This window comes from Trachymyrmex cornetzi, unplaced genomic scaffold (assembly GCF_001594075.2).
Source record: "Trachymyrmex cornetzi isolate Tcor2-1 unplaced genomic scaffold, Tcor1.1 scaffold361, whole genome shotgun sequence".
In the NCBI taxonomy this organism is placed as follows: Eukaryota; Metazoa; Arthropoda; class Insecta; order Hymenoptera; family Formicidae; genus Trachymyrmex; species Trachymyrmex cornetzi.
Window position 1 is genome coordinate 256,596 of NW_017298332.1, and position 14,964 is coordinate 271,559.

Sequence of the window (14,964 nt, forward strand, 5' to 3'; positions counted from 1 at the left end):
TATATATATATATATATATATACACACGAAGAATACATTTTGAAATAAATTATTTCAGTAGTATTAGTTTTTTATAAAGTTCCAAAATTTTTTTATAATTACACAGATATTTATTTAAAACGTAATTATTATCGTTGTAATTGTTACTTTACGTTTGAAAAACGATAATGTTGTTTGTTGTGCTTCGTGAAACTAAAATAAAAAAAAGATATATATATATAATATAATATATAATATATATTAAAATATAATATATATAATATAATTGTAATATAATTATATATATATATATTATATATATTATATATATATTATAAAAAATCTTTTTTATTTTGGTTTTACGACAGCAATCAACAATGTCGCTTTTTAAATGCGTGTAAAATAACAACAACAATGACATTTTAAATAAATATCTGTAGTATCTAATTACAAAATAATTTTGAAATTTTACAACTTTAAGATTAAAATATATTATATATATGGAGAGAGAGAGAAAGAGAGAAGAAAAGCTTCATCTATAAGAGCAATAATATTATCAGTTAAAGAGAGCTTCAAAGGATGAGAGAAAATAGGTGATTTTGTGACTACAGTAAGACTTTACACGAAGAAGTATACAGCTAGCGTTGAAAACAGCAAAGAGGGCACAAGAACGTCTGACTTGGATGAGGAATCTGAGAGAGGATCTCATCGCTTCTTCCTTCCTATTCTTGATTCGCTCGATTTTCCTCTCTCCCGTTGCCACGATCCTTTCCCTCACGCCGCCGCGCCGTATCCCTTCGATCCCCCCCGTGGGAATATACATCTCCGGTAGATTTTTATCTCCTGTCGCACGGGAAAAGACGATGGATAGGTACAACCGCAAACGCACCATTGTGAGCACCGTATCTGCCGAATGTCGGCGACGCATGGCATAACAAGTGATATCAGACGACACTAAATTCTGTGATACATATGGTCTGTTTTTTGTTCCTGCACTAGACTGTTCTAGAACTCTCTTTCTCGCTTTAAACAAATATCAAACGCATATCTATCTCATTTTTAGTTCCAAAAGTGTACACTAGTTCAGTCACAGAAAACAGACCTATTATAGGTATCGTAAACATATTTGCGTCAAGTTTTGAATATTTATCGAACAATGCTCTTAGCTAAAAATTGCAGCAAACTTTGTTTAATTAAAAATAAGATAAATAAATAAAATGTGTAATCATTGATTAACTACTTATTTTTTCAAATGAGAATTCCTTATACATATATGCATATTTCAAAATTTTCTGAAATCCTTTACTTGAGGAAAAGAATGAGAGGAAAGGATTGAACGGATTACTTCGGTTGAATAGCGTTACGATTAACAGTCAAGTAATACATGATCGATAAACCGATTGCGGATTTCGCGCGAAAAGCAGGAAGCTATCCTTTTCCGGAAACAAGTATTTGCACTTAGGCCTCTCTTGCGGTTCTTCCGTCTCTTCGGCCTCGTTGTATTGTGTCGTGTTGTGTGTCGTAAATGTCACTCATGAAATCTACCTGATGGCAAACGGATGGTAAATGCATGCTCATCAAAGCAGCACACGCAAAAGCCGCTACAGGCAAATGTGGTACAAAGAGTGATACTATGGCATTCGATTCAAATGGAAAGGAGTGCCATTCGATACAGTTAATCCATTAGGACAGCTCCGTTACCATAAATGTTAGTTACATTACAACATTAGCTAATTAGAAGATCTTTTATAATATTTAATATTAATTTTTTTTAATAAAAAATGAATCAGAGCTAATCCCCGACAAATATTCTTTATGAGAAACAGTGGAAATCTGTTGAACAAATACGACATTAACAATTTATCTCGCAATATAAATAGTTAAAAATTATTCAAGTATGTCCAACTATACTAAATTATTTTTTGATTTTTTTATATTTATTAAAAACGGCGTGGAGAGAATAATTTGTTCATAATATTAAAAATACGAAGAGATTGAATTGAACATTTACGATTTGTTCATATATAGAATCGTTTATATCTGCTTGATTATATTACAGCCAACGTGCTCCGACTGCGAATGGGCGTCATGTATAACGCAACAGTTAAAGTGTCAAAGAGTTAATGCCGTCGAAGATTGCTATGGACGTGTTCGCAATGAAATTAGCATACGATCGAATCAGTAGCTCGCTGTCGCCGTTGACCGATTGTGAACTGCAGTAGGGGCGTATATGCCTTTGGTATTTAACGCTGACGTTTAACGCATACCGAGGCAAATGCGAAAACGATACTCGTAGTATGACGCTCGGATTCGCATCCGCCTACATCAATAAGCGACAGCTATATGTATTTGTATGCGTTATGGAATTCCTGTGTCTACAGAGCGGATATACGTATTTAGATAGAATGCTGCGATAATACCATAAGCCTACAGCAAGAAACACTGAAGGCAAATGTCATTAAAATTCACCATCACGTTTCATACTTATTTATTCATTCAAATTATCTATCGATTGCTTTAAGCTTATCATCTTACGAGACACTGCATCAATTAGATAAATTTGTATCCATTTTTTAAACTATTTTTAGAGATAGAAACAATTAATTAACCAGCTAGTAATAGAAAAAAATTATTTTATTTTTTGTCAATCGATATAATAATAGTAATAAAATTACTCTGGTAGAAATGTATGCAGTTTTCCTAGACACCTATCCAGTTACTATCTAATATTACTGTATTCTCATTAATTGTGCCAATACTGAGTAGGAAATGGACAGAAACTTGATAGAGTTTTATTCTGTCCATTTCACGAGCAGTTGGCTTGCTTATTAATTAATTTAATATCCATTATTTGTTGTGTTTCTATGCAGTAAATGGATTCAGATTTTACGCAACTTTTGTATGCAGTAACTGCAAGCAAAATGTTACAGCCTAATCGATATCCTAAGTAGTTTTCCTTCTTAAATACTAGACAGAAGTTGATGTAACTGTTTAGTAACTGCTAAAAAAATGCATGAAATTTCTACCAGGGTATCTTTTATAAAAAATATGTTTTATAACGATCTTTTAATCGGTGTAATTTTATTATCGTTAAGTATTGTCGATCTATTAAAAAAACTATATAAAATAAAAAATTTTTAAGCACAATTTTTGTGTTTAATGTACCTCAGATTAATATTAAGATCATCAAATAGTTAATAATTTAATGTTTAAAAATTGAATATTAAAAGTTTTAAAGAAAAATTATTATTAAAATTATCTTTTACGTGCAACAAAGTTTTTTATTCTAAATATAAAAATGTCGATTGTTAATAGATTAAGTAAATGCAGTTCAAGTTTTCGCATCCTTCGGCTAGCTTATCGTAATTGCGATAAAAGGCGGTTTATACCTCTTCCGACTACTGTCGATTTCCAACGTGCTAATGGGTACATTCCATCATGGTCGAACGTGGGTCAAAATTGCACTCGTGGAACATTCAAATAACTTGGAATTTGCTGTCGGAAGAGTAAATCGCTTGCGAACTCTGAGGTATTAGTTGGAATTATTGGGCTTACGCTATTATTTACTGTAAATAACAACGCAATAATACCTGTTTAAGCAGAGAACGTTAATCTTTTAGTGAAGGATGTTATGGTATTACTAAATGAAAATAATAATTCCCGTTTCAATAGTAGGCAATTTTTTACACAGTAAAAAATCGTGCGTCCATATGTAGAATTTTTCTTGTGTTACCACATTTTGATTGTTACTTCAATATAAAATTAACATGCAACTAATATGTTATTATTTTTGTAACATTTTGATGTGTTAGATTTATGTCACCTTTCTAACTGAACAATTGCGTATGTCAATTAAAAATGGAATATTATTTTGAGTGTTTTTAACACAATTGTTTCAATTAATTTATATATCTCAAAGTCAATTTAATATCTAAGAATTTTTTCATTCACATTATACGAACAAAAATGTTTTATTAACATTTTCTTACGAATTACTGCAACTACTCTTCTATGTACTCCACTCTTATTTTACATGTTAGTTTTAAATCATCCCTAAAGTCAAAATAACAAATATAAATGTAAAGTATTGTGTCAATTATTTAACATTACTAGTTCGTTAATAAATAACACAAGACGAATGAGTTACTTTAACTTAAAATTTAAAGTGGATCTCCTGGAACATGTAAAAAATGTTAAAATTAACATTTTCTTTTTTACTGTGTAAGTTCAAAAAATTATATTCAATGTTGTATCTAATTTCATCAAGTTGAATAAATTTCGTTAATTTTTGTTAATACAATAGAATTTAATATTTGTTTATGCTCATATCGATTTATAATGAATAATTTGTTCAAATTCTTTCTTAATATAATATTAAATGGATACAAGAAATTGTTTCGTATTTGTGAGATAAAGTTGAAAATAGAATCTCAGTAAAATTGCCTTGGGGCTTCAGTACCTTTTTTCATCTATAGAGAGAAATTGTTGAATCTTTTTTTTTTTCAAAGTTTTTCAATTTTCTAATTCAATCATCAAAGCTGAATAGAAAAACGATCAGCTTTTTGCATCGATCAAATTTAACGGTACTAATAGAGATTAACGTCTGTAAAATGACTTATATGAATGAATGAACAACACAAACGAATAGAGAAAGTAAATAGATTCGCGTTCAATCTACTTCACTCGTGATAGTACGTCAAAGAAAATTCCAAATAAATTTAATTTCGCGTTTATTACTCGATCATTGCTCGTTCGTTATACGCGTATATACGCATATACCATCATCTTAATCTCCATACTGCAATACGGCTTTAATACCCGTACATTGTAGAATTAGTACACACGTTTGGTCAGCGGTTTATCCCTCGATGACCATTCTCACAAGGAAGATCAACACGAGAACGCTCTGTATGCATATAGAGCGTGCACATATTCACCGAGATAATTACTTTTCTTAATTAAGGAGCAACATCGAATATAAGCAGTGTCAGCATTATTCAGTTCCTGACATTCGCGGTTTCTCATCGACGCATTCGAACAGGTTCAGTCATGTGGAAGAAGGGACCGAAAGGAAAGTCGGGGGGCCGTTCACATGGATCCGCCTCCGCCATCTCCGCTATCAAAGAGAAGGGGAGAGAAGAGAGGGAGAAAGCGCGAGAGATACCGATGACGTATGTCATTAAAAACGTATTTGCTTATCTTGTAGATGCGGTAACGGCCGTTGGCGACCCCACACGATCATCGTGATTCTGCGATTCTTTATTGCAACGGTAATCATTAAGGTCCTGGACTCCTATTACATCTGATTTTGAATTATATTTGCTCAATGTGAGCATAAGTACTCTCTAAAATCTTTGAAGTGGAATCTAATTCTACAAAGTGAAGACTCACTCTTAAAAATTGACAACTGAGCTACCCTTTTTCAACAATGGCTCAACTGTCACTCTTTGCCACTCTTCACAAGATTAGATTCCACTCCAAAAAGTATAAAATAAATCCCAATCGCGTTTTTTTTTTTAACATAAAAATACGCGATTGAGATTTATTTTAAACGGACAAAAGTCTCGATATATAGCGACGTTTTCGGTTAAACCAAGAGAACCGCTAAAATTAATTTATGGAACTTTTATAATAAAAAAATAGAATTTTTAGAACTGATAAATATCCTTTCCAACTCTTTGAGAATTACATAGGTAACCATACAGCAATTATACATGGAATATATCTACTAATTCCTACCTACTAATAAACTCAATCTTGTATACCAAAATTCCCCAGCGGTTAACCCCAAAGCTGTACGCGTCTAATGCCTGAAGGCAAAGCAGTAGTTATGCCAGGTGCACCCTTTGACTACGTAACTATGAAGATGCCACCGGTACCTGTATACAGATTTGCATCCAACATTTCAGTGCTCTCATGTCGCAGCAGCTAAATATAGAACAAGATAACGTATTCGCTTCTATCTCGCTTGAATACATTTGATCGTAACACGGTGAGAAACTTGATGTCGGAAAAGTTAGATACGGCGGATACAGATCTTATCCATAAAGTGCGGCCGCCGGTACTTTACAGATACGTGATCAAAGAATGTATCATATGTGCAGCTCTTCAAGAATTTTTCATAACTGAGACCGTACGTTCCGTTCCACACAAGAGAGTAGAAATATAGTCGTTCAATATCCTTAAAAAAAAAAGAGAGACGTTTCGTAAGTACGATTTTCGCGAATTGAATTAAAAAAGTAGGTCGTTAATTTGGCAAACAATTTTCGTTCAGCAAAACAAAAATACAAATATATGATTTTTAAACATGCCGAAAAATATTGTTTAGTAAAAATGTAATATCTTTAATTATATAATATACTTTTTAGCGTTATAATATACTTTTAAACTCTGTTATGTCTCATTTCTGTACATTATTAATATTTGCGTTTATTGCGAAATTGTTACATAAATATAAAGATAAGATCAAAACTGAAAGATAGGTACATGCAAGTCTCTAAAGAAGGTATAATAATAGATGTGTTTAAACGTTCTAAAGATATATGACTATTACATAAATGTAAAGATAAGATTAAAACTAAAAGCTAATATGCAAGTTTCTAAAGATAGTACATAATACGTTCTGCAGATATGATATGCTTTTAAATGGCTGATATATTTTTGCAATTTCCATACTCAAACGATACGAAATACGGTCTGCGTTGGTATTCGCAGATGAAACGTACCCAAATCTCGTTTAAACATACTAACGAAACAAATGGGACGCGAGATACATACAATTTATGGCGACGAAGCATTGTATTCGTATACACGTGGTATAGAGAAATCCGCTAATTAATACCGTGCCGTTAATTGCAATCGGTCCGACTAGCGGGCAGACATAGGACGGTCTGCGTCGTGAAACGTGTCGATTAATATCGATTACATTCATGTCTATTACGACACGTGGCCAACTCGACGCTGTAAAATCGTACGAGGCGATAACGAGATCTAATTCTGTCGCGCATTGCATAATGAATAGCGAGTAACAAGGAACGAGCAACGACTGTTGTCACCTGTCACTCTCTCCGGGAATGCTGTCGTGTTTCCTCACTGGTGTAAAATGGAACACGATCGCATTACAATAATGGCAATTGATTATTTTTGTGATTACCCATGTAATTGTGTAATTAAAACGTACACAAGTGCTCGTAATTTAAAGTGATTTTTGATCAAGCATATACATTCGAAATTTCAATATATTTTATTATATTGTACACGAATGTGTTTTTAATACCAAATAGTCTAAACATTAATAATATTATAAATAAGCTTCGTTCGTTCAAGAAGTAGAACATATAAAATATTAATGGTATATTAATAGAACGGTTTCAATGCGTTTCATTAACATGAATTTATTAACTATTCAATATCCGAATATTCCATAATTAGTTTACAAATGTTTTAGTCAACAATTTATACATCATTGAATCGTAACTGAAGCGCGATAAATGAAATGTACGATGTTGCCGGCAAATTTAACATGAAAATAACAAAAACATTATTTCCAAAAAACTTTTTATTATCATTTAAAGACTGTGTGTGAATTAATTACAATGGGATTTACCTTCAAGTTATCAAAATTGTTTTATATCTTGGGTAAATTCAGGCGGTAATTGAATCAACTACTGTGAAGGTTCTTATAATAAAGATATTGTTCGAGATTTTTCTTACATCTAAAACATTTTTCAATTCATCACACAATAGAGAGTTTGAACAGAAATTCATCAAGGGCGACGGAGAGGAAAAAGTTTAATAATAGAAACTTTCTATAATTTTAATATTTTTAAATCAAAAAGCTCGATAACTTTTAATGAGAGAATCCATTGCGGAATTTTAATATACATGGTAGAGGAATTAATAGATTGGCGAATATTACTCGAACGAGGCATTGTTTACTTAGTATCCGCATTCCTACATAAATAATACTCATTATTTTAATTAATAATCAACTCAATTTGTTCGAGCTCCATCACCAGAAATTACGAGGAAACAGGTACTAGAAAGCTTCGTTAAAATTACATACTTTAACCAAAAAGATTATTGTGTAAAACATGAAGATAAAATACGTCCGATTTTTCGCAAAGTTGTAAAAGCATTCGTGTTTCACCGTTGTCTACACTACACTATATATATTCGCGCTTTTGTCCCTTTAGCAAGTCGTTGGTTCAAACTTGCACTGTGTTGTGTGTCATACATTTCGTCCCTTCCGGCCTCTCGGTTTACTATGTCGTCTCTGTCGAGTTGTTGAAGCGAAGCATAGATGCAAGAAATCACGTATGTGGTCGCAGATAGTCGTCGCGTTATATCGTTACGGATCAATTATCTCAGTAATGTAAGGTATTAAATTTCTCCTTTTTTCTGTTTCTCATACCACTCGCTTTTTCCAGTTTCCTTCCCTCTCCTTCTTCCACCTTCTCTTTTTCTCTTTTCGTCTTTATGCCGAGTTAACCCGGTAGCCTACTTCTCGACGCCAACAGCCCGTAGGCTTTCGAAAATACTCCACACGGCTGTTTCCAATGCGGTCACTTTGACGCAAGGTACCAAAAGATAACGACGATAACCAAAGACTTTTGTGCCGACCATCGGCGAGACATTTCTATACGAAAGACGGAACGCGGTTTCAAAAAATTTGTCGCGTCCCCGGATTAAGATAAACTAAAATAAATCTTAGGTCTGTTTTTTGTGGTTGAACTAGTGTACACTTTTGAAACTTAAAGTGAGATAGGTATAGGTTTGATATTTGGCGAAAGTGAGAAAGAAAGTTCCAGTGCAGTCTAGTGCAGGAATAAAAAACAGACCTCTTGAGAGAAACATATTGAATCCACTCACCACGTCGGCAACGTTGCCGGAGCCCTCCCTCATGCCATCCCTGTCCGTGTGTCCTTCTGAAAGAGATAATAACGCATTTGTCAGTAAAGATATTACGTATTCTTGCATCAAGATATAAATATTCAATTTCGCGAAGATGCATCTCCCTTAATCTTTTGCGACATATATTTTTCTACTAGTTCAATTTCAACAAAATTTGATATTCTTGAGATTTTTGGGGAGATTAAGGTGATGATATTACACAAGGAACTCAAGTATTACAAAAAAAGGAGTAAAAAATGTAAAAAAAAAGTATAAAAAATTCGTAAAAATCATAAATGACTGAACAGAATATAGATATGTAACTATGCCGCAATTAAAGAGTTAATCGATTAATGTACGTTTCCACTAATGGATTGGAACGAAAGTCCGCAGCGCTACTTCATTTGTATCATGTATACATGTTAAAAAAAACACTTTAGCAATTATACCATTCGATACCATAAAGCAGATAGATACAGCGAAGTTTCATTTATTTAATTTTTTTTTATATTGCGGTATGTTTTATTTCACGGAATTACAAGCAATCAAAGTTAAAATGCTCCTTTTATTTAATCCGCAATAACTCGATAACAAAAAATTTTAGGGACACTTAAAAAAACAATTATATTAGGAAAATTTTAAACTTTTACGTTAGAAAGTGGAAAATTTTTGCAAGTTTTTTTTGAGCACGTGACAGATCCATAAATTGAGAAGAAAATTTCCCATTTCGTCCAGTTTGTATAATTTTCTATATGTAAAAATTATCAAATTCACGGAAATTTAAAAGCCATATTGATCTTCCAAAAGTAGGAATTTTAAGCTTTAAAACTTTGTTTGAAATTTAATTTTCGTTCATTTTTAACAAAGTTACAGCTGTTTGAATTTTAAAGTTCGTAGCGCTATGAACTTTTGTTCCAATCCAATAAATTAACTTTAATCTCATTTCAACTTACTTTTTATTTTTTTGAAATTCTTAAAACTAGCAAAAGATGAAGAACAAATTGAACCGAGATTAAAGTTAATCTATATCGGTAAAAATAGATGCGAGATTTATTAAGGCATATAACTGTCTAAGAGCTGTTTGCTGTACAAATCTGCGTCTCTCTGAATAGAAATGATGCCGAGGCGAAATTCGAATCGACGAAGCACGAATCGTCGCAGATTCCAAACTGCGAACAATAAAGATAAAAGATTGCTGAAAGAAAAATGGAAAACGAGCGATACAAAGAGGAAAAAATATGTTACTCGATTTATACGCAACACAAGTTGTCTGCATATTTCGTCAAATTATTAGAGTGGACGATAATAAGCGATAATTAATCAGAGACATATTGATGGGAATTGCGAAACGAATAATTTCGTGAACGTGAAAAACTTTTCCATCAGATTTCCGTTGTATGTCACGTAACGGCGACCATTGAAACGGAAAATTCCGTTTGTGCGTTTCGTGCAGCATCTTTCAGATGTAAATACAGCTAATAAAGACAAATGGATTCAGCAAACGAAGTGCTGCCACCGGCGAACAGTAGATCCGGAATTTTTTCAAGTCGCGCGCTCTTTCTTGCATATTAGTCTCTTCAAAATAAAGCGGAAACTCTAATCAGACTATAAAATTTTTATGTTGGGAGATGCTAACTTCACATACACTTCCTACATAAAGAATGAAAAATAAGTTCATGAGATTCAGACTTGAATGGGGCTTCCTCAAAGAGAAGATTTAAATAAAATATGTAAATAAGCGGTAAAAAATGTATATAAAAGAAGTAAATCAAGGAAATTACCGCTGAAATGAAAAAGACAAATTGTCAGTGCGATAACCATATAATATTTGCAAATTTACGGGCAAAAATATTCCTAAATTGTTAATTAAAGCAAAAAAATATTTTTTGTGTAACTAATATAGTTATCTATTAATTAGCAATATTCAAGTCTAAAAAGATTAATTTATAACTTAAAATGTGTTCTTTTCTGAAAAAATGTTCTGAACCGGTGTACATTGGTGCAATAAATATATTACAATAAAACAAATATAGAATATTACTTTAAATACGAAGCGCCACTACGGTCTGAATGTTAAGATGTTGAACTATTATATATATTCATTTAAATAAATTAATTTCAGAAATTATAATTACGTACTGATATGGTAGTCGGGCTTTCAACGCAATATATCAATCTGAAATATTAATAATCCCCCCAAATTTCCCAAATTTAATCTTAAAAAACTATAATAAACTTATTGCGAAAAATATTGCCTCGGCCGGGAATCGAACCCGGATTTCTTGCATTCCGTGTGAGCGTCCTAAGCCTTCAGAAATATAGAATAGTTTGTTTCACTTCAACTTATTGCATAAATGTATACCGGTTCAGAACATTCTTCAAAAAGAACAGACCTCTAGGCTTATAATTAAAACACTCATTGTTAGAAGAAACAAAGTACTGCTGGCAAGTCTATAATATGAATGTGAAGTTGAAGACCACACGAAGCAGTTTATAAAGTTATGAGAATAAAACTAATTGTAAGGACTATCAAAATACAGTCACGGTAACAAATATAACTTAATATTTGTAGCTGCGACAACACTAGAGAAACTGTTAGTCAAACTATCTTGATGTAGTTGGACCGTCGCTTCGTTAGTATAATACAAACTAAAATAGTGGTGAAACAACAGGACAATAATATAGTTATATGGACTTTAAGTACAAGAACTCGTAATATGCTGTGACAATTATACTCTTCTGATTTAGGACAAATATTTTCCTAAAAGGAATCAAACGGTACAATGACACACTAACTTTTTGTATGAATAACATATTTTTCGTTAATATAGCTATATTATTTTTGTAGTCTATTTAACCATAATTACTACATGGAAAGGAGGATTTAGATAGCGTCGTCAAACGTTTATTGTGCCCAGATGCAGAGTGTCCAGCTTTTTTTCTATCGATTCAAATAATCGATATCAACTTTCATCTAAACTTTAAATCTAAATAAATCCTACACCATTGTTATAATGAAAATGTCACATGAAAATCTATTGTACGATTATTTTTAAAGTCGACGACGCAAGACAACCTGAATGCACCTCGACTTGAAACGATCCTGAGTTCAGACAAAAATATTTTTATTTTTATAGTCCAACTATATATAATTACTACACAGAAAGGAGGATTTAGACAAACATTTGTTTTAAAATAACATATTTTTCGTTAATATAGCTATCTTATCTTTTTGTAGTCCATTCAACTATAATTACTACAGAAAGAAGGATTTCATTAAAATATTAAAAAATGTAGCTAAATATACAGTAAATAAACATTACGAATTTGTGTTAGAAACGGTTCACACAAGTCCTCGTTAAAATTTTGTGTTGAATTTTTAACATATTCGGATATTAATTCAACGTAATAATTATGTTATTTAAATAATTTGTGTTAAATTAATATTCAAAGATTTCTTAGTATCAGAATAATACAGTTCATGAATAAATAAATAAATAATATAAAAATGTGTTTTAAAACGTATAAATTCCAAGATGAATAAAATATATGTTAATTTAACATATCATAAATGTTAATTGTATTGAAAAAAATATACTTCCACGGCTTGTTTACAAATTGTGTCAGTATTACCTTCTTTGTGCTTTTAATATAATATTTTTGTGCTACTTTATAACATATTCATCTTGTATTAAATCTTACACTTAGATTTAAGTGGACCGTGTAAGACATGTAAAATGTGTTAAATTTAACACAAATTTTTCAACGGTATACAGATTTGAAAATAATTTTGTTTGAATCAAAATAATTATTAGTTCAATACGATGGCTGAATAAGATGACTAATTGTAATAAAGCTGAAACATCCTGTCTCGTGTATTTACATTAATGTAAATACACGAGATAAAATTTTTAGTAATTTAACACTCTAATTTTTACTCGTCCCCTTTGACCTTATTATTTATTCATATATTGTTGTAGGCACATGAGCGAGTTTTTTGTTCATTTTTCAAAATAATTATGTAGAACGCTCAAACTGGTTGCTAGAATGTCAAAACTTTGTGCAGGACTTTGCTCGTCATGCTTGAGATTCATATACGTAATTATTTTAATAATGGTCCAACAGAATTATTTTCACGTCTAGTTAAATTTTTAACTTCTTCAGTAAAATCGTTCTTTCCATGTACAGACGGTTAACATTATATTTCCTTACTTTAGATTGATTGATTCCGCTTGTCGTAATTTCGTAGTTGGAGTTTGTTATCTACTTTCTTCAATTTTCTAGTTGCTGTACTGTTATTTTTTTTCTTATATATAATACAAGTTTCGAATTAGAAATCACCATCGGCTTTCATAAACACGCCGGAATCGACGCAACGTTTTCCTGAAGTGTAAAGGCTTTTTAACTCTCAGGCGGGGTCAGCTTTTCCTCGCGATCGCGAAACGGGGTCTCGCGCGCAGCAGAATTGTGTGTTCCGCTGCTACACCGCTTTCTCGCGAAAGTACACTAACCGGAGAGCGTACGTGATGGCGAAATCGGTTCGAATCGGCGCGACGCGACGGCGGCGACGCTGGAGTTGCTACTGTAACGCCTTCAATAGGATTTTACAGCTGCTGTGCTTTACTCGAGATTAAAGTTTCCTTCAAAGCGTAGTCGAACGTTGAAAAGGCGCGAAATCAAACCTTTTTTTGATGTTACCACCATTTGCCTTTAAGTCTAGAATGCGGAAAGATGACGATGTATTTATTGGCATTTTATTGGCAATCTGTTTTCTGAGCGGCATCGATCTCTCTAAATTTCTTGGAGTTAAATCTCACTTCAAAAGAATGAAAACAGCACTATTGAAAAATAGCGAAAATATTTGCACTCTTGAATAAGAATGGCAGGTTTTCACCCTTTTTGGGGGGGATGAGATTTCACTTTTTTGGAGTGAGAGTCAAAGGAAGGAAATCTTATTCCAAAGGATTGAAATCTTACTCCACAAAAAAAAGTGAAAATCAACCACTCTTATTCAATTGAGTGCAAATATTTTCACTCTTTTTTGATAGTGGCAGTATTTTTGTCATCTGGGTATTTTTTCAAAGTTTGTAGGATCATGTGGAACCGAGATTGTTTATACCGCCCAATATCCGAAATAATGAAAATTAGCCACAATTTGATCAGTTATATCTCGAAAACTGTTTTAGGAAGTCACGCTCAGTGATACTTCTAATCAGGACATGTGAAACTACAATTTCCCAAAATATGAGAAGATTTGACCGAGAACCAAAATCCATAAGAAATGTGTAGGATTCTTTAGAGAGTATATTATTACAGTTTCCCTATTATTTTTGTAATATATAATGTTTTTCAAGAATAAGGCCCCTGTACTTTTCACCGAACTTCTTGTATGGTTCATATTTTCTCTTTTTCTCTCCATGTTGGAGAAAAAGACAGAAAAGATAAAAGTTGAAAGAAATTCAGCTAAAACTCAGGTAGAATACAGAATATATCATAACAAAATCAAGTTAAAGTTATTTTAAGAAAAGTCATAATAATATTTGATTCACTTTTGACTGTGATGAATATTTAACGTAATAATGGTTATTAAGTAATTTCTTACAATTGGTTAAAAAATTATTTAAAAATAATTGTCAAAAATCAATCACAAAATCGTTGTAAAAAATGTGTTGAATTCCCTTATTTTAAAAGTACACGGAGAAAATTTTATATTAAGTTTTAATATAATTTTAAATTACACTTTACTATGTCTTGTATTTTCGTATGGACCCTCACAACATAATTCCGACTTAACTTTTACTATGGTAATACTAATTTTTATCACATAAATAAAGTAATTACTTTGTTAAGCCATACTCTAACATGAAAACAGTTAATTTTTACTATGGTACGCAAACAAAATTTGCTAGGTAGAGTAAAAGCAGGGATTATGGAATAGCTTTTTTTAAATTGACATTGCTCTGATATAAATGCATATGAAGACTTACAAAAAAGATTAACAAAAAAGTCAAAAGTGAGAAAATGGGGGGTCTAAAAAATGGGATGTAATATGGAATACCGATGAAATTTTGACCATAGTAATAAATAATACAA

The 14,964-nt window shown here is 32.0% G+C and overlaps 1 protein-coding gene across 3 annotated transcripts in view; it reads right to left on the reverse strand.

Annotated features, from left to right (window-relative positions):
• Positions 1–14,964, reverse strand: part of LOC108763484 (Ankyrin-repeat, SH3-domain, and Proline-rich-region containing Protein) — a 102,080-nt gene that overhangs the window by 79,850 nt on the left and 7,266 nt on the right. For 2 of the 3 annotated variants that reach the window (XM_018511136.1, XM_018511135.1), the window contains one exon: positions 8,851–8,906. In XM_018511136.1, coding sequence (XP_018366638.1) covers positions 8,851–8,883 — 33 coding nt within the window. In that variant the 5' untranslated portion in view covers positions 8,884–8,906. Of the gene's footprint in view, positions 1–8,850; positions 8,907–13,083; positions 13,102–14,964 lie in introns of those variants that run through there. The other variant, XM_018511137.1, reaches the window with a different exon arrangement.